Source organism: Coturnix japonica, chromosome 10, assembly GCF_054131305.1.
Source record: "Coturnix japonica strain WE chromosome 10, WE-NBRP24, whole genome shotgun sequence".
In the NCBI taxonomy this organism is placed as follows: Eukaryota; Metazoa; Chordata; class Aves; order Galliformes; family Phasianidae; genus Coturnix; species Coturnix japonica.
In genome coordinates, this window is record NC_140672.1 from 8,535,252 (window position 1) to 8,555,958 (window position 20,707).

The window sequence follows — 20,707 nt, forward strand, 5'->3', positions numbered from 1 at the left end:
ATGACAAGAAGATCCAGAGCAGAGCAGTTATAGTCATTGATGATTATATCAAAATATTGTTGAAGGAATATTAAAACCCCTGCTTCAGGGTATAAAATAATACATACATTTTTGTCAAACAGGTGGACAGAGTAATATATGTTTGTCCACTGTGCTGCATTTATATACCCTTCTGAAAGGTCTATCATTTTTATATATGTAAAGGTATATTATTTCTATATAATACTGCTATCGATGGACATGAGATCTGGTCCTAATGAACTATACAGGCCTTTATGCACCATTTGTATTCGTAAAGCATCTACCAGGATACGACCCCAAACAGGACACCCAGGGCAACACCAGCAGTATTTGGTTAAGAGCACATGAAAAGAAGCATATTGCAACAATAATCAGACAGCGATTTATGTCACCCATCATACAATCATGAAATGGCCGGGGTTGCAAAGGTCCACAGTGCTCATCCAGTCCCAACCCCCTGCTGTGTGCAGGGTCACCAACCAGCAGCCCAGGCTGCCCAGAGCCACATCCAGCCTGGCCTTGAATGCCTGCAGGGATGGGGCATCCACAGCCTCCTTGGGCAACCCGTTCCAGTGCGTCACCAGCCTCTGAGTGAAAAACTTCCTCCTAAGATCCAACCTAAACTTTCCCTGTCTGAATTTAAAGCCATTCCCCCTTGTCCTATCACTGCCCACCCTCACAATGTCATGGTTTTGTACATTTTTCTATTGGTATTCCACATCATAACATCATATAGAGCACAGAGAACAAGTACATGTCCCAGAGGGTCTCACAGTCAGAGAGGGAAACACATCACGGAAGTGATGCTGTCTCTCTCTCAAACTGCCTGGTAGCGAGTCTGGGTGTGCTTCCAAGCCGTGGCACCTTCAGTTTCAAAGTAGGCTTCTCGGTCTTCGGAAAACCTCTCTCTCTCTTTCCCTTTTATTTTACTTGGCTTATTAGCCTCAATTTCCATTAGATTGTAATTAGTAAAATAATAAGTTTTCCTCCTTAGATCGTTGCCACTTCTCTGTTTGTTTCCTTGAGTCCAGCTCCCATCTCCCTACCCCTTTCTTATTTTCCCTTCCTATACGCTGGGAGCCAGGGGGAACAGGAGCCTACTGCCCCTCCCCGTCACAGACATAGATTGATCTAGATAACACCGTGACACAGCAATTCCTCCTCTGTATACGCTCCCTTCAAGTACTGCAAGGCCACAACGAGATCTCCCCAGAGCCTTCTCTAAGCTAAACAAGCCCAGTTCCCTCAACCATTTCTCACAGGAGAGCTGCTCCAGCACCCTGACCATCTTAGTGGCCTCTATATTCTTTCAATATACGTACACACGACGGCGAGATTGAGACACAACAGGATATATAGTTTATAAGAGTTTATTAAAAGTTGTTGTTGTTTAGGGAAATGGGGAAGGGAAGTCGGGTGATAGAAAAGAGATAGGAAATAAAAGCAAAGAGTCTTTGTAGAAAGCAAGAGAGAATTAGTCACCACTGGGTTTCCAGCATGACTCGTAGTTCAGATGTTGATCTTCAGTAGAGATGGTCGTCAGAGGGAGCAGGGAAGCATCTGTTTGCATCTTGCCTTCACAAGATACAATGGTTCCATCCCCAGATCTCCCATACCAAGATGGAGTCATTTGGTCACAGGCCGGATCTTCCACTGGTAAGCTCTCTCCAACGTGACACTGACTGCCACAAGGAAACAGCCACCTCTGGCCTCCTAAATAGGTCTCAGAGTCTTATTGCTCACAGGATGTGAGCTTGCAGCCAAAACAAGAGAAGGGTTCGGACAAAGGTCTCTCTCAGCGTCCGAACAGCAGCAGTCTGATGTAGCGATCTCTCAGCTCCCTGAACTCACGCAGCGCTATGGAGTGGGCGTCCGGGTCCTCCTCCAGGTGCTGGAAGAGGTTGAGCGGCTTGGCGGATCGGAAGGACTGCGGCAGGACAATCGTGCTGTGCACCGACTTGCTGCCAAGGAAGAAGTGGTTCAGGCATTTCTCATCCAGGCAGAAGCGCAGGTACCGCAGGAGATTCTCCATCCGATTCAGGAAATACTTCCTGCGCCACTTCTTCAAAGGGATGATGGCCAAAGTGTGGAGGACAAGAGTCTTGATGACATAGGTGGAAAAGCCCATGCCCACTAAGATGCTGGCAAGCAACGTCAGGCAGTGCAGGTGGGAGCTGTCCTGTCCGGTACTCCTGGCCGTGTGCTGGAAGAACTTCTTTTCTGCCACAGCACAGCTCTGTGGCCATGTTGTGCTGGGCGTAAAGCCGGCGTCTGTGTTCTGGCTGGTCAGGTAGATGTCCGAGTATTCTTGCTGCACCCCGAACAGCAGCTCGACGAGGACTTTTTCCCCGCTGTAGGCTTCTGTCAGCTGGAGCTTGCAGGAGCGTCTGGAAGGCAGCACCTTCAGGCTGTAGGCGTGCGCGTGGTGGGTGGTCTTCCAGATTGCTGCCACCTGTACGGTGAACCAGGTGACAGTTCTCTCCACATCCAGGTAGGAGTCAGTGCAGAGAGTCTGTAGCAGGCTGGGGTCCTGATTTTGGCTCAGCTCTTCCTCATGGTGGTGGAGGAAGCACAGCACATTCCCCAGCTGCTTCTCCCTTTGGCACATGCACTGAAGCTCCACGCGGACGCGGGAGTTCCTTGCCAGCCCGTGCCCTTCATCTCCCAGCTCCAGGAGGAAGGTGTGCCCGGGGGGAGGCTCTATGGGCACGAGCAGGCAGTACACATTGTCCCACTCCTGGGGACTCCAGCCTTCAAAGGCACTGCCCACCCCAATGGCAGGCTGCAGCACCGGGAAGAAGCTGTTGGACCAGATGAATCTGAAGGTCTGCACGAGCTCGTTCATCAGCTCCTCCACTATAGGGCACCTGGTGGCCCTTCCTTCCACCTTTTCCAGGGCACGCCTTGTGAGAAATTTTGTCAGTGCTGAATCTTTGAAGTCTTCTTCCTCGTCATCCTCCTCTTCTTCCTGTTCCTCCTTTTCCACCAATTCCACCTGCTCCTGCTGTTCTACCTGCTCCTGCTGTCCGCCCTGTTCCACCTGCTCCTCCTGCACCTGCTGTTCCTCCTGTTCCACCTGTTCCTCCTGCACCCGTTCCTGTTCCTCCTGCACCTGCTGTTCCTCCTGTTCCACCTGTTCCTCTTCCTCCTGCACCTGCTGTTCCACCTGTTCCTCCTGATGTTCCTCCTGTTCCTCCTTTTCCACCTCTTCCTCTTCCTCTTCCTTCACTCCCGATGCCTCCTCCTTGCCACTGGAGCTGTCATTTTCACTGCTGCTTTCATCACGCTTTTTCATTTTTAGGGACTGCACCATGTTCCAAAAGAGCAACAGAATCAGTCCCATACTGAAACAGATCTTCCAGTGCTGCAGCAGAGCAAAGAGCAGAGATGACATGTCCACCCAGCTCTGCTGCTCATTCCTCTGCTCAATCTCGTGCTGCGGAGGTATCATGTGCTTTTGCAGATCAACCTCGCGCCGCTGCACGTTCTCGAGCATGAGCACATCAGTATTGACACTGACACTTAGCGCCCGCACCAACAATGCGAGAACAAACACCAAAGCCATGATCTGCAAGAGATGGGAGAGAGGGGCTCAGTGGGGCTGGGAGGGAGCGGGGCCAGGAGCCGCATGGCCCTGTGCTCAGGTAGGAGCAGTGGGTACGAGGGAGCTGGGTGGCAGCAGGGACCGAGGCCAGCGCTGGCAGGGACAGTTCCAAGCACTGCCCGTGGTGCTCCCACAGGGGCCGCTGTTTGCACCACATCCCTCGTCCAGCCCGACCTTCCCCTGCTGCTGCACTCACCATTGGCCCAGGTCAAAAATGCAGCAGCGCTGCCTGCCTGTGGCCCTAAACCCATCCCCTGCGTTGTGATGCAATGCATTCCTGCTGATGTCACAAATGGGCTGCCCGACTCCACCCTTCTCAGCTGCCCAGGGTGGGCACATGGCCACTGAGCCACGGCACTGCCTCAATTTGGAGGCATATCTCTGGACAGAGCTCCTGGGGACGCTCTTTACTAAGCAGGTGGGAGCTGCCCGGGCCTTTCTTTAAAATAAAATGGGGTGGTATTTCCCATGGATGCTGTGCTCCTCATGTGCCACCCCACAGGTTATGTTCCAAACACACTGTCCCTGGAAAATCATTTGGACAGAAATGGAAAATCAAAACTACTGCTCCTGAGGAAACATAAGAATTTGCAGCATATGCAGAAACTCATTTTAGTGCTGAAATGCCACAGAGGGAACAAAGCTGAAGATCAGTGCCGGTCATGTCAAAGTCTCAGCACCTGACATCACACAGCCCTTTGCTGATTGCTCCCTCAGCCACCGGTGGTCTGAACGTCCTCTGAGCAAAAGGCCAGATGGCTCGATCCAAGCAGCTCAAAGGGGCTCTAACAATGATGATTAGGATGCCCACATGTGCAGCAGCCTCTTCAGCTGCATGGGCTCTGGCTCCTTTGGGTGAGCTTATGCTGTAGAGAAAACAGCAGGAGCAACTGCTGTCTACCCCATGTTGCAAAATCACATGTGCACGAGGCAGGAATATTTCTCAAAGGCCAACAGAGAAAGGCTTGGCTGGGAGCCTGTGGGTGTTGAACCAAGGCAGCCCTGCAGGCACAGAGTGGTCTGGTAGGTAAGGAGACAGCCCTGTAGGACAGGAGCGTGATGGCAGCTGTCAGACCAGCTGTGCTTCACCTGCATACCTTGCTGCCTGCAGCACAAGGCTCCCAGCCATGGCTGTATTGACTTCTGGGAGGTAAGGCCAGAGTCACCTCCTGAAGCCAGGGGAGATCCCAGATCAACAGGGTTGGAAGTCATTTGAACCTCACGAGATCCCCTAGACCAAATCCCCTGCTACAGCAGGTTCCCTAGTGTAGGTTTCTCCACAGAAGATAATCGCTCTTCTTCTCTGTTTCCGGTAACAAGGATATCAATAAATATTATTAACCAACAGAAGCTGTGTAACCCAGTGAAACAGGACCTATTCTTTCCTGAATCTGAATTCAGCATTCAGATTTCTGTACTTCACCAGTCTCTGGGTGTCTGTTGTTTCCTGCATTTGGCGGAGCCTTGCAGCCGGAGCTCCAGGCTGGTGCCTTCCAGTGCCAAGCAGTGCAACTACAATGGGGGGCAAGTGGGAAGCCAGTCATCATGGTAACACTGGAGCACTTCTGACATCCTCCTCTCCAGATCCTCCTCTCAGGCATGTTAAACTTGACTCTGTGCTTATCTCAGGTCACTGTGCTTAGCGAAGGCCTTTACCAAAACAGTGTTGGAAATGTCAGTGAAGCAGCTCCTCAAACTGTTTGTATCCTGTTCCCCTTCTGCAATCTGGTCAGCCTCCACATGTGAGGCTTTGCTGCTGCTGCTCAGAGAATCACCAATGTGGGTTCCTCTGTAGGCAAACCAGTCAAAGCCCCTTGCATTATGCATCTATCCAGTGCACCCTCAATAATTTTGCACATGACAGCAAGTTGTTAGGAAGTGCTGATCTGCCTTAGGGTAAACAGGCCCCACAGAGAGACCAGGACAGGCTGATCAATAGGCTGGGGCCAATGGGATGAGGTTCAACAAGAGCAAGTGCTGGGGTCACCACCCCTGAGTGAAAAATCTTACATGCTTGGAAGAGGCAGAACACAGCAAAGACCCATTCCATCTTTATTCTTGCAATCTGAGCTGTATTTTTCCTTATTGAAGAATCCACCTTTGCTGGATTAGGACTTTTCCTGAAGTCATTCTCTGAACTGCATAAAGGATGAGCCAATGTCTAAATCCATACTGCTAGCGCAGGAAAAGCAGCAGTGCTAAATAAACACGGGAATATATTTCCACAGGTTGGAAATTCTGGGCAAAATCAGTGGATAGAAAACTAAAAAAGGTGAGACTAAAAAGGAAGGGAAATAAAAACATTCCATCCAAAAATGACATTTCACTGTCACCATTACTAGAGATATATTCTTGGGTGCTCTGCTTTATATATGAATCTTACTTTGATGTTAAAAGAATATCATAAAGGCAAGTATGAGACTCGGCTACCAACTAAGAGATTTCTTTGGCATTCGCCCACCAGGATCCGGCTCTGTCTGCATTCAGAGGCTGCAAGGCAGAGAACATGCAATGGTCCAGCCAGGGAAATCCCCCCGAGCACAGTGCCTCATGGACAGCCTCCCGTTCCACTCCTGCACGCTCCAGGCCCTGCAGGCACCCCCCAGAGTAAATGAATGAGCTCAGGAAGCCAGTGTGATGGTGGCAAGGCTGGGTGGTTGGTTACAAGTGCAGGCAGAAACTGGCAGCACTGCCCACTGACTCTGTCAGTGTCTCTTTGCTAAGTCCTTTGTTGTCAGTTTCTCTCATCCGCTTGTGGATGGACTCCTGTTCTGGGATTAAGAGGTATGAAGCCAAGCGGCATGTTGCATTTCATTCTTAAGGAGCATTTGTTGGGGTGAAAGCAGCAGAAGCAGAGATCCAGGCACCCTCTGTGCAGCCAGAACTGAGCTCCAAACCTGTAGGGCCATCCCCAACCTTGGGACTCTGGAAGCACTCAGCTGGCCACTGTCTTCTCCCCTCCCCATCCACATTAATGACTCCAGCAAGAAGCTGCTCCTCCCTGATCTCGCTAAACATCAAGTCATGACTCGGGGAACAAAAGAACCACAAGGAACACTTCAAAACTTCGAACAAAAGATGAAAGCTCCAACAATGTCAACCCAACCAGGTGTTGCTGTTTACCATGATGGCCTCATAATCCTCCAGATGAAAGGGGCCCTTTGCCACCCTTCAGGCAGTGAGACAGGGAGAGCAGCCGACATGATAAAAATGCTGTGATACATCCCTTTCATCAGCACTCCAAACAGTAAGTACGCAAAAATTATGGTTTGCATACAGCAATTTCTCTTTGCTTACACCATGCATTTCACTTAACTACAACCTATCCCACCGGGCAAACACATACAGAAATCCAGGAGCGCATTCACTGACTCCCATTTAAAGCTTGATTCAAACCAAAGAATGATCATTTAAAAGAGAGATGAAGGTTTCCAGCAAATGAAACTCACCATAGCAAATAAGGGGCCAAATACTGTCGTGAACACAACACAAAATCATGGGTGCTCTGATCTATTATTTTGGTGTTTCCTTGCTTGAAACCCTATAGGCAATCAGCACTGCATGGCAATGCTCCTATAACACAAAGCCTCTTCCTTTCATCTTTGCGGTGCCACCAGCGATGGAATTAGATGATCATTGTGGTACTGTTCAGCCCCAGCCATCCTATGAGTCTATGATGATGATTCTGTGATTCTCTAACTGCTCCTCAGTGATGCTACAGCAATGCAGCATCCCAAAGATCAGCATGGAAAGGAGCAGTGAGAGCACAGCAAAAAGCCTCCAGGTAACAGCAGGGACAGGAAATGCTGAATGGGACTCTCTCTTCTAAATGGTCCGAGACAATAGCTGTTAGAAGGCTTAGCACCAGGTCAGGTTTGATAGGAGGAACTGCAGCTCACTATCATATGAAATTTCTCCTCGTTCTGGTTGCAAATTGCTGGAAGGCAATTCATCTTATCTACCACCTGCTTTCAGCTATACCTTGGCAAGTCCCTGTCCATGTGGGATTGCTCTGTCCTTGCTACCTGCAGGCAGAACCCAGAGATATGTTCCATCTGCACAGGTAATAATCAGGTGGCAGGAGATGTGCAAGCCTCATCCACCTTTAGCACAAGGATTTACAAATCCTTCAGGAGCCCATGGACACAGAAGGGCAGAAAGTGCCATTTTTAACAGCAAACCTGTGCCAACCTCCCACTGATCACAGAGTTCTGTAGTACGTTGGGGTGCTAAGTTGTCTTTGCGAGGATTTATGAGTGCATACAGTAGTTCTGAGTAGATGGAGTGTTCTAGAATAGCTGAGTTAGGCCTGTAGGTTAAGAGTTAGTGGGCTGCGGGTTTAGGTAGGTGTGTGTATAGGTTCTCTCGCATGCATCGGGTTTTGCGTAGCGGGTGTACGTGTCTGCGCGGGATTTAGGATGGCATATAAGGTGTGTGACAGAGCAATATATTGAGAGAAGACATGATGGCATCCATGTTTGTGTCTCTCTCCCCGGGACAGTTGAAGTCCTGGGATAAGTCAGGTTAATTGGCGAATACGTCAGTAGTACCTCTCAGATTACTTTCAAGAAGCTGAATTTTTTACCTAATCCTCTCTCTAAAGTGGATTTTTCATCTCTCTTATTTACTGATAAACTTCCAGGGCTAAGCATCTACAGCACAAAACAGACCTGTGTAGTTCATCACCACGCTATATTTTTGGTCCAACATGATGAAAAAATGGAGCAGACATTTAGAAAGATGACAAGAAGATCCAGAGCAGAGCAGTTATAGTCATTGATGATTATATCAAAATATTGTTGAAGGAATATTAAAACCCCTGCTTCAGGGTATAAAATAATACATACATTTTTGTCAAACAGGTGGACAGAGTAATATATGTTTGTCCACTGTGCTGCATTTATATACCCTTCTGAAAGGTCTATCATTTTTATATATGTAAAGGTATATTATTTCTATATAATACTGCTATCGATGGACATGAGATCTGGTCCTAATGAACTATACAGGCCTTTATGCACCATTTGTATTCGTAAAGCATCTACCAGGATACGACCCCAAACAGGACACCCAGGGCAACACCAGCAGTATTTGGTTAAGAGCACATGAAAAGAAGCATATTGCAACAATAATCAGACAGCGATTTATGTCACCCATCATACAATCATGAAATGGCCGGGGTTGCAAAGGTCCACAGTGCTCATCCAGTCCCAACCCCCTGCTGTGTGCAGGGTCACCAACCAGCAGCCCAGGCTGCCCAGAGCCACATCCAGCCTGGCCTTGAATGCCTGCAGGGATGGGGCATCCACAGCCTCCTTGGGCAACCCGTTCCAGTGCGTCACCAGCCTCTGAGTGAAAAACTTCCTCCTAAGATCCAACCTAAACTTTCCCTGTCTGAATTTAAAGCCATTCCCCCTTGTCCTATCACTGCCCACCCTCACAATGTCATGGTTTTGTACATTTTTCTATTGGTATTCCACATCATAACATCATATAGAGCACAGAGAACAACTACATGTCCCAGAGGGTCTCACAGTCAGAGAGGGAAACACATCACGGAAGTGATGCTGTCTCTCTCTCAAACTGCCTGGTAGCGAGTCTGGGTGTGCTTCCAAGCCGTGGCACCTTCAGTTTCAAAGTAGGCTTCTCGGTCTTCGGAAAACCTCTCTCTCTCTTTCCCTTTTATTTTACTTGGCTTATTAGCCTCAATTTCCATTAGATTGTAATTAGTAAAATAATAAGTTTTCCTCCTTAGATCGTTGCCACTTCTCTGTTTGTTTCCTTGAGTCCAGCTCCCATCTCCCTACCCCTTTCTTATTTTCCCTTCCTATACGCTGGGAGCCAGGGGGAACAGGAGCCTACTGCCCCTCCCCGTCACAGACATAGATTGATCTAGATAACACCGTGACACAGCAATTCCTCCTCTGTATACGCTCCCTTCAAGTACTGCAAGGCCACAACGAGATCTCCCCAGAGCCTTCTCTAAGCTAAACAAGCCCAGTTCCCTCAACCATTTCTCACAGGAGAGCTGCTCCAGCACCCTGACCATCTTAGTGGCCTCTATATTCTTTCAATATACGTACACACGACGGCGAGATTGAGACACAACAGGATATATAGTTTATAAGAGTTTATTAAAAGTTGTTGTTGTTTAGGGAAATGGGGAAGGGAAGTCGGGTGATAGAAAAGAGATAGGAAATAAAAGCAAAGAGTCTTTGTAGAAAGCAAGAGAGAATTAGTCACCACTGGGTTTCCAGCATGACTCGTAGTTCAGATGTTGATCTTCAGTAGAGATGGTCGTCAGAGGGAGCAGGGAAGCATCTGTTTGCATCTTGCCTTCACAAGATACAATGGTTCCATCCCCAGATCTCCCATACCAAGATGGAGTCATTTGGTCACAGGCCGGATCTTCCACTGGTAAGCTCTCTCCAACGTGACACTGACTGCCACAAGGAAACAGCCACCTCTGGCCTCCTAAATAGGTCTCAGAGTCTTATTGCTCACAGGATGTGAGCTTGCAGCCAAAACAAGAGAAGGGTTCGGACAAAGGTCTCTCTCAGCGTCCGAACAGCAGCAGTCTGATGTAGCGATCTCTCAGCTCCCTGAACTCACGCAGCGCTATGGAGTGGGCGTCCGGGTCCTCCTCCAGGTGCTGGAAGAGGTTGAGCGGCTTGGCGGATCGGAAGGACTGCGGCAGGACAATCGTGCTGTGCACCGACTTGCTGCCAAGGAAGAAGTGGTTCAGGCATTTCTCATCCAGGCAGAAGCGCAGGTACCGCAGGAGATTCTCCATCCGATTCAGGAAATACTTCCTGCGCCACTTCTTCAAAGGGATGATGACCAAACTGTGGAGGACAAGAGTCTTGATGACATAGGTGGAAAAGCCCATGCCCACTAAGATGCTGGCAAGCAACGTCAGGCAGTGCAGGTGGGAGCTGTCCTGTCCGGTACTCCTGGCCGTGTGCTGGAAGAACTTCTTTTCTGCCACAGCACAGCTCTGTGGCCATGTTGTGCTGGGCGTAAAGCCGGCGTCTGTGTTCTGGCTGGTCAGGTAGATGTCCGAGTATTCTTGCTGCACCCCGAACAGCAGCTCGACGAGGACTTTTTCCCCGCTGTAGGCTTCTGTCAGCTGGAGCTTGCAGGAGCGTCTGGAAGGCAGCACCTTCAGGCTGTAGGCGTGCGCGTGGTGGGTGGTCTTCCAGATTGCTGCCACCTGTACGGTGAACCAGGTGACAGTTCTCTCCACATCCAGGTAGGAGTCAGTGCAGAGAGTCTGTAGCAGGCTGGGGTCCTGATTTTGGCTCAGCTCTTCCTCATGGTGGTGGAGGAAGCACAGCACATTCCCCAGCTGCTTCTCCCTTTGGCACATGCACTGAAGCTCCACGCGGACGCGGGAGTTCCTTGCCAGCCCGTGCCCTTCATCTCCCAGCTCCAGGAGGAAGGTGTGCCCGGGGGGAGGCTCTATGGGCACGAGCAGGCAGTACACATTGTCCCACTCCTGGGGACTCCAGCCTTCAAAGGCACTGCCCACCCCAATGGCAGGCTGCAGCACCGGGAAGAAGCTGTTGGACCAGATGAATCTGAAGGTCTGCACGAGCTAGTTCATCAGCTCCTCCACTATAGGGCACCTGGTGGCCCTTCCTTCCACCTTTTCCAGGGCACGCCTTGTGAGAAATTTTGTCAGTGCTGAATCTTTGAAGTCTTCTTCCTCGTCATCCTCCTCTTCTTCCTGTTCCTCCTTTTCCACCAATTCCACCTGCTCCTGCTGTTCTACCTGCTCCTGCTGTCCGCCCTGTTCCACCTGCTCCTCCTGCACCTGCTGTTCCTCCTGTTCCACCTGTTCCTCCTGCACCCGTTCCTGTTCCTCCTGCACCTGCTGTTCCTCCTGTTCCACCTGTTCCTCTTCCTCCTGCACCTGCTGTTCCACCTGTTCCTCCTGATGTTCCTCCTGTTCCTCCTTTTCCACCTCTTCCTCTTCCTCTTCCTTCACTCCCGATGCCTCCTCCTTGCCACTGGAGCTGTCATTTTCACTGCTGCTTTCATCACGCTTTTTCATTTTTAGGGACTGCACCATGTTCCAAAAGAGCAACAGAATCAGTCCCATACTGAAACAGATCTTCCAGTGCTGCAGCAGAGCAAAGAGCAGAGATGACATGTCCACCCAGCTCTGCTGCTCATTCCTCTGCTCAATCTCGTGCTGCGGAGGTATCATGTGCTTTTGCAGATCAACCTCGCGCCGCTGCACGTTCTCGAGCATGAGCACATCAGTATTGACACTGACACTTAGCGCCCGCACCAACAATGCGAGAACAAACACCAAAGCCATGATCTGCAAGAGATGGGAGAGAGGGGCTCAGTGGGGCTGGGAGGGAGCGGGGCCAGGAGCCGCATGGCCCTGTGCTCAGGTAGGAGCAGTGGGTACGAGGGAGCTGGGTGGCAGCAGGGACCGAGGCCAGCGCTGGCAGGGACAGTTCCAAGCACTGCCCGTGGTGCTCCCACAGGGGCCGCTGTTTGCACCACATCCCTCGTCCAGCCCGACCTTCCCCTGCTGCTGCACTCACCATTGGCCCAGGTCAAAAATGCAGCAGCGCTGCCTGCCTGTGGCCCTAAACCCATCCCCTGCGTTGTGATGCAATGCATTCCTGCTGATGTCACAAATGGGCTGCCCGACTCCACCCTTCTCAGCTGCCCAGGGTGGGCACATGGCCACTGAGCCACGGCACTGCCTCAATTTGGAGGCATATCTCTGGACAGAGCTCCTGGGGACGCTCTTTACTAAGCAGGTGGGAGCTGCCCGGGCCTTTCTTTAAAATAAAATGGGGTGGTATTTCCCATGGATGCTGTGCTCCTCATGTGCCACCCCACAGGTTATGTTCCAAACACACTGTCCCTGGAAAATCATTTGGACAGAAATGGAAAATCAAAACTACTGCTCCTGAGGAAACATAAGAATTTGCAGCATATGCAGAAACTCATTTTAGTGCTGAAATGCCACAGAGGGAACAAAGCTGAAGATCAGTGCCGGTCATGTCAAAGTCTCAGCACCTGACATCACACAGCCCTTTGCTGATTGCTCCCTCAGCCACCGGTGGTCTGAACGTCCTCTGAGCAAAAGGCCAGATGGCTCGATCCAAGCAGCTCAAAGGGGCTCTAACAATGATGATTAGGATGCCCACATGTGCAGCAGCCTCTTCAGCTGCATGGGCTCTGGCTCCTTTGGGTGAGCTTATGCTGTAGAGAAAACAGCAGGAGCAACTGCTGTCTACCCCATGTTGCAAAATCACATGTGCACGAGGCAGGAATATTTCTCAAAGGCCAACAGAGAAAGGCTTGGCTGGGAGCCTGTGGGTGTTGAACCAAGGCAGCCCTGCAGGCACAGAGTGGTCTGGTAGGTAAGGAGACAGCCCTGTAGGACAGGAGCGTGATGGCAGCTGTCAGACCAGCTGTGCTTCACCTGCATACCTTGCTGCCTGCAGCACAAGGCTCCCAGCCATGGCTGTATTGACTTCTGGGAGGTAAGGCCAGAGTCACCTCCTGAAGCCAGGGGAGATCCCAGATCAACAGGGTTGGAAGTCATTTGAACCTCACGAGATCCCCTAGACCAAATCCCCTGCTACAGCAGGTTCCCTAGTGTAGGTTTCTCCACAGAAGATAATCGCTCTTCTTCTCTGTTTCCGGTAACAAGGATATCAATAAATATTATTAACCAACAGAAGCTGTGTAACCCAGTGAAACAGGACCTATTCTTTCCTGAATCTGAATTCAGCATTCAGATTTCTGTACTTCACCAGTCTCTGGGTGTCTGTTGTTTCCTGCATTTGGCGGAGCCTTGCAGCCGGAGCTCCAGGCTGGTGCCTTCCAGTGCCAAGCAGTGCAACTACAATGGGGGGCAAGTGGGAAGCCAGTCATCATGGTAACACTGGAGCACTTCTGACATCCTCCTCTCCAGATCCTCCTCTCAGGCATGTTAAACTTGACTCTGTGCTTATCTCAGGTCACTGTGCTTAGCGAAGGCCTTTACCAAAACAGTGTTGGAAATGTCAGTGAAGCAGCTCCTCAAACTGTTTGTATCCTGTTCCCCTTCTGCAATCTGGTCAGCCTCCACATGTGAGGCTTTGCTGCTGCTGCTCAGAGAATCACCAATGTGGGTTCCTCTGTAGGCAAACCAGTCAAAGCCCCTTGCATTATGCATCTATCCAGTGCACCCTCAATAATTTTGCACATGACAGCAAGTTGTTAGGAAGTGCTGATCTGCCTTAGGGTAAACAGGCCCCACAGAGAGACCAGGACAGGCTGATCAATAGGCTGGGGCCAATGGGATGAGGTTCAACAAGAGCAAGTGCTGGGGTCACCACCCCTGAGTGAAAAATCTTACATGCTTGGAAGAGGCAGAACACAGCAAAGACCCATTCCATCTTTATTCTTGCAATCTGAGCTGTATTTTTCCTTATTGAAGAATCCACCTTTGCTGGATTAGGACTTTTCCTGAAGTCATTCTCTGAACTGCATAAAGGATGAGCCAATGTCTAAATCCATACTGCTAGCGCAGGAAAAGCAGCAGTGCTAAATAAACACGGGAATATATTTCCACAGGTTGGAAATTCTGGGCAAAATCAGTGGATAGAAAACTAAAAAAGGTGAGACTAAAAAGGAAGGGAAATAAAAACATTCCATCCAAAAATGACATTTCACTGTCACCATTACTAGAGATATATTCTTGGGTGCTCTGCTTTATATATGAATCTTACTTTGATGTTAAAAGAATATCATAAAGGCAAGTATGAGACTCGGCTACCAACTAAGAGATTTCTTTGGCATTCGCCCACCAGGATCCGGCTCTGTCTGCATTCAGAGGCTGCAAGGCAGAGAACATGCAATGGTCCAGCCAGGGAAATCCCCCCGAGCACAGTGCCTCATGGACAGCCTCCCGTTCCACTCCTGCACGCTCCAGGCCCTGCAGGCACCCCCCAGAGTAAATGAATGAGCTCAGGAAGCCAGTGTGATGGTGGCAAGGCTGGGTGGTTGGTTACAAGTGCAGGCAGAAACTGGCAGCACTGCCCACTGACTCTGTCAGTGTCTCTTTGCTAAGTCCTTTGTTGTCAGTTTCTCTCATCCGCTTGTGGATGGACTCCTGTTCTGGGATTAAGAGGTATGAAGCCAAGCGGCATGTTGCATTTCATTCTTAAGGAGCATTTGTTGGGGTGAAAGCAGCAGAAGCAGAGATCCAGGCACCCTCTGTGCAGCCAGAACTGAGCTCCAAACCTGTAGGGCCATCCCCAACCTTGGGACTCTGGAAGCACTCAGCTGGCCACTGTCTTCTCCCCTCCCCATCCACATTAATGACTCCAGCAAGAAGCTGCTCCTCCCTGATCTCGCTAAACATCAAGTCATGACTCGGGGAACAAAAGAACCACAAGGAACACTTCAAAACTTCGAACAAAAGATGAAAGCTCCAACAATGTCAACCCAACCAGGTGTTGCTGTTTACCATGATGGCCTCATAATCCTCCAGATGAAAGGGGCCCTTTGCCACCCTTCAGGCAGTGAGACAGGGAGAGCAGCCGACATGATAAAAATGCTGTGATACATCCCTTTCATCAGCACTCCAAACAGTAAGTACGCAAAAATTATGGTTTGCATACAGCAATTTCTCTTTGCTTACACCATGCATTTCACTTAACTACAACCTATCCCACCGGGCAAACACATACAGAAATCCAGGAGCGCATTCACTGACTCCCATTTAAAGCTTGATTCAAACCAAAGAATGATCATTTAAAAGAGAGATGAAGGTTTCCAGCAAATGAAACTCACCATAGCAAATAAGGGGCCAAATACTGTCGTGAACACAACACAAAATCATGGGTGCTCTGATCTATTATTTTGGTGTTTCCTTGCTTGAAACCCTATAGGCAATCAGCACTGCATGGCAATGCTCCTATAACACAAAGCCTCTTCCTTTCATCTTTGCGGTGCCACCAGCGATGGAATTAGATGATCATTGTGGTACTATTCAGCCCCAGCCATCCTATGAGTCTATGATGATGATTCTGTGATTCTCTAACTGCTCCTCAGTGATGCTACAGCAATGCAGCATCCCAAAGATCAGCATGGAAAGGAGCAGTGAGAGCACAGCAAAAAACCTCCAGGTAACAGCAGGGACAGGAAATGCTGAATGGGACTCTCTCTTCTAAATGGTCCGAGACAATAGCTGTTAGAAGGCTTAGCACCAGGTCAGGTTTGATAGGAGGAACTGCAGCTCACTATCATATGAAATTTCTCCTCGTTCTGGTTGCAAATTGCTGGAAGGCAATTCATCTTATCTACCACCTGCTTTCAGCTATACCTTGGCAAGTCCCTGTCCATGTGGGATTGCTCTGTCCTTGCTACCTGCAGGCAGAACCCAGAGATATGTTCCATCTGCACAGGTAATAATCAGGTGGCAGGAGATGTGCAAGCCTCATCCACCTTTAGCACAAGGATTTACAAATCCTTCAGGAGCCCATGGACACAGAAGGGCAGAAAGTGCCATTTTTAACAGCAAACCTGTGCCAACCTCCCACTGATCACAGAGTTCTGTAGTATGTTGGGGTGCTAAGTTGTCTTTGCGAGGATTTATGAGTGCATACAGTAGTTCTGAGTAGATGGAGTGTTCTAGAATAGCTGAGTTAGGCCTGTAGGTTAAGAGTTAGTGGGCTGCGGGTTTAGGTAGGTGTGTGTATAGGTTCTCTCGCGTGCATTGGGTTTTGCGTAGCGGGTGTACGTGTCTGCGCAGGATTTAGGATGGCATATAAGGTGTGTGACAGAGCAATATATTGAGAGAAGACATGATGGCATCCATGTTTGTGTCTCTCTCCCCGGGACAGTTGAAGTCCTGGGATAAGTCAGGTTAATTGGCGAATACGTCAGTAGTACCTCTCAGATTACTTTCAAGAAGCTGAATTTTTTACCTAATCCTCTCTCTAAAGTGGATTTTTCATCTCTCTTATTTACTGATAAACTTCCAGGGCTAAGCATCTACAGCACAAAACAGACCTGTGTAGTTCATCACCACGCTATATTTTTGGTCCAACATGATGAAAAAATGGAGCAGACATTTAGAAAGATGACAAGAAGATCCAGAGCAGAGCAGTTATAGTCACTGATGATTATATCAAAATATTGTTGAAGGAATATTAAAACCCCTGCTTCAGGGTATAAAATAATATATACATTTTTGTCAAACAGGTGGACAGAGTAATATATGTTTGTCCACTGTGCTGCATTTATATACCCTTCTGAAAGGTCTATCATTTTTATATATGTAAAGGTATATTATTTCTATATAATACTGCTATCGATGGACATGAGATCTGGTCCTAATGAACTATACAGGCCTTTATGCACCATTTGTATTCGTAAAGCATCTACCAGGATACGACCCCAAACAGGACACCCAGGGCAACACCAGCAGTATTTGGTTAAGAGCACATGAAAAGAAGCATATAGCAACAATAATCAGACAGCGATTTATGTCACCCATCATACAATCATGAAATGGCCGGGGTTGCAAAGGTCCACAGTGCTCATCCAGTCCCAACCCCCTGCTGTGTGCAGGGTCACCAACCAGAAGCCCAGGCTGCCCAGAGCCACATCCAGCCTGGCCTTGAATGCCTGCAGGGATGGGGCATCCACAGCCTCCTTGGGCAACCCGTTCCAGTGCGTCACCACCCTCTGGGTGAAAAACTTCCTCCTAAGATCCAACCTAAACTTTCCCTGTCTGAATTTAAAGCCATTCCCCCTTGTCCTATCACTGCCCACCCTCACAATGTCATGGTTTTGTACATTTTTCTATTGGTATTCCACATCATAACATCATATAGAGCACAGAGAACAACTACATGTCCCAGAGGGTCTCACAGTCAGAGAGGGAAACACATCACGGAAGTGATGCTGTCTCTCTCTCAAACTGCCTGGTAGCGAGTCTGGGTGTGCTTCCAAGCCGTGGCACCTTCAGTTTCAAAGTAGGCTTCTCGGTCTTCGGAAAACCTCTCTCTCTCTTTCCCTTTTATTTTACTTGGCTTATTAGCCTCAATTTCCATTAGATTGTAATTAGTAAAATAGTAAGTTTTCCTCCTTAGATCGTTGCCACTTCTCTGTTTGTTTCCTTGAGTCCAGCTCCCATCTCCCTACCCCTTTCTTATTTTCCCTTCCTATACGCTGGGAGCCAGGGGGAACAGGAGCCTACTGCCCCTCCCCGTCACAGACATAGATTGATCTAGATAACACCGTGACACAGCAATTCCTCCTCTGTATACGCTCCCTTGAAGTACTGCAAGGCCACAACGAGATCTCCCCAGAGCCTTCTCTAAGCTAAACAAGCCCAGTTCCCTCAACCATTTCTCACAGGAGAGCTGCTCCAGCACCCTGACCATCTTAGTGGCCTCTATATTCTTTCAATATACGTACACACGACGGCGAGATTGTGACACAACAGGATATATAGTTTATAAGAGTTTATTAAAAGTTGTTGTTGTTTAGGGAAATGGGGAAGGGAAGTCGGGTGATAGAAAAGAGATAGGAAATAAAAGCAAAGAGTCTTTGTAGAAAGCAAGAGAGAATTAGTCACCACTGGGTTTCCAGCATGACTCGTAGTTCAGATGTTGATCTTCAGTAGAGATGGTCGTCAGAGGGAGCAGGGAAGCATCTGTTTGCATCTTGCCTTCACAAGATACAATGGTTCCATCCCCAGATCTCCCATACCAAGATGGAGTCATTTGGTCACAGGCCGGATCTTCCACTGGTAAGCTCTCTCCAACGTGACACTGACTGCCACAAGGAAACAGCCACCTCTGGCCTCCTAAATAGGTCTCAGAGTCTTATTGCTCACAGGATGTGAGCTTGCAGCCAAAACAAGAGAAGGGTTCGGACAAAGGTCTCTCTCAGCGTCCGAACAGCAGCAGTCTGATGTAGCGATCTCTCAGCTCCCTGAACTCACGCAGCGCTATGGAGTGGGCGTCCGGGTCCTCCTCCAGGTGCTGGAAGAGGTTGAGCGGCTTGGCGGATCGGAAGGACTGCGGCAGGACAATCGTGCTGTGCACCGACTTGCTGCCAAGGAAGAAGTGGTTCAGGCATTTCTCATCCAGGCAGAAGCGCAGGTACCGCAGGAGATTCTCCATCCGATTCAGGAAATACTTCCTGCGCCACTTCTTCAAAGGGATGATGGCCAAAGTGTGGAGGACAAGAGTCTTGATGACATAGGTGGAAAAGCCCATGCCCACTAAGATGCTGGCAAGCAACGTCAGGCAGTGCAGGTGGGAGCTGTCCTGTCCGGTACTCCTGGCCGTGTGCTGGAAGAACTTCTTTTCTGCCACAGCACAGCTCTGTGGCCATGTTGTGCTGGGCGTAAAGCCGGCGTCTGTGTTCTGGCTGGTCAGGTAGATGTCCGAGTATTCTTGCTGCACCCCGAACAGCAGCTCGACGAGGACTTTTTCCCCGCTGTAGGCTTCTGTCAGCTGGAGCTTGCAGGAGCGTCTGGAAGGCAGCACCTTCAGGCTGTAGGCGTGCGCGTGGTGGGTGGTCTTCCAGATTGCTGCCACCTGTGCGGTGAACCAGGTGACAGTTCTCTCCACATCCAGGTAGGAGTCAGTGCAGAGAGTCTGTAGCAGGCTGGGGTCCTGATTTTGGCTCAGCTCTTCCTCATGGTGGTGGAGGAAGCACAGCACATTCCCCAGCTGCTTCTCCCTTTGGCACATGCACTGAAGCTCCACGCGGACGCGGGAGTTCCTTGCCAGCCCGTGCCCTTCATCTCCCAGCTCCAGGAGGAAGGTGTGCCCGGGGGGAGGCTCTATGGGCACGAGCAGGCAGTACACATTGTCCCACTCCCGGGGACTCCAGCCTTCAAAGGCACTGCCCACCCCAATGGCGGGCTGCAGCACCGGGAAGAAGCTGTTGGACCAGATGAATCTGAAGGTCTGCACGAGCTGGTCCATCAGCTCCTCCACTATAGGGCACCTGGTGGCCCTTCCTTCCACCTTTTCCAGGGCACGCCTTGTGAGAAATTTTGTCAGTGCTGAATCTTTGAAGTCTTCTTCCTCGTCATCCTCCTCTTCTTCCTGTTCCTCCTTTTCCACCAATTCCACCTGCTCCTGCTGTTCTACCTGCTCCTGCTGTCCGCCCTGTTCCACCTGCTCCTCCTGCACCTGCTGTTCCTCCTGTTCCACCTGTTCCTCCTGCACCCGTTCCTGTTCCTCCTGCACCTGCTGTTCCTCCTGTTCCACCTGTTCCTCTTCCTCCTGCACCTGCTGTTCCACCTGTTCCTCCTGATGTTCCTCCTGTTCAACCTCTTCCACCTCTTCCTCTTCCTCTTGCTCCGCCCCCGATGCCTCCTCCTCGCCACTGGAGCTGTCATTTTCACTGCTGCTTTCATCATGCTGGCTCATTTGTATGGACTGCAACATGTTCCAAAGGAGCAACAGAATCAGCCCCACATTGAACCAGATCTTCCAGTAATCCAGCAGAGCAAAGAGCAGAGATGACATGTCCACCCAGCTCTGCTGCTCATTCCTCTGCTCAATCTCGTGCTGCGGAGGTATCATGTGCTTTTGCAGATCAACCTCGCGCCGCTGCACGTTCTCGAGCATGAGCACATCAGTATTGACACTGACACTTAGCGCCCGCACCAACAATGCGAGAACAAACACCAAAGCCATGATCTGCAAGAGATGGGAGAGAGGGGCTCAGTGGGGCTGGGAGGGAGCGGGGCCAGGAGCCGCATGGCCCTGTGCTCAGGTAGGAGCAGTGGGTACGAGGGAGCTGGGTGGCAGCAGGGACCGAGGCCAGTGCTGGCAGGGACAGTTCCAAGCACTGCCCGTGGTGCTCCCACAGGGGCCGGTGTTCGCACCACATCCCTCGTCCAGCCCGACCTTCCCCTGCTGCTGCACTCACCATTGGCCCAGGTCAAAAATGCAGCAGCGCTGCCTGCCTGTGGCCCTAAACCCATCCCCTGCGTTGTGATGCAATGCATTCCTGCTGATGTCACAAATGGGCTGCCCGACTCCACCCTTCTCAGCTGCCCAGGGTGGGCACATGGCCACTGAGCCA

At 50.0% G+C, this 20,707-nt stretch overlaps 1 protein-coding gene across 1 annotated transcript; it reads right to left on the bottom strand.

The window, feature by feature from the left end:
- Positions 1-1,798: 1,798 nt before the first annotated feature.
- On the bottom strand, positions 1,799-18,879 carry LOC146759235 (inositol 1,4,5-trisphosphate receptor-interacting protein-like 1). The gene is made up of 4 exons (XM_085510326.1): positions 18,767-18,879; positions 11,592-11,658; positions 10,402-10,470; positions 1,799-3,589 (listed from the first exon to the last, which is right to left on the bottom strand). The coding sequence occupies exons 1-4, from the start codon at positions 18,877-18,879 to the stop codon at positions 1,817-1,819; spliced, it is 2,022 nt and encodes a 673-aa protein (XP_085366452.1). The 3' UTR covers positions 1,799-1,816.
- Positions 18,880-20,707: the final 1,828 nt, after the last annotated feature.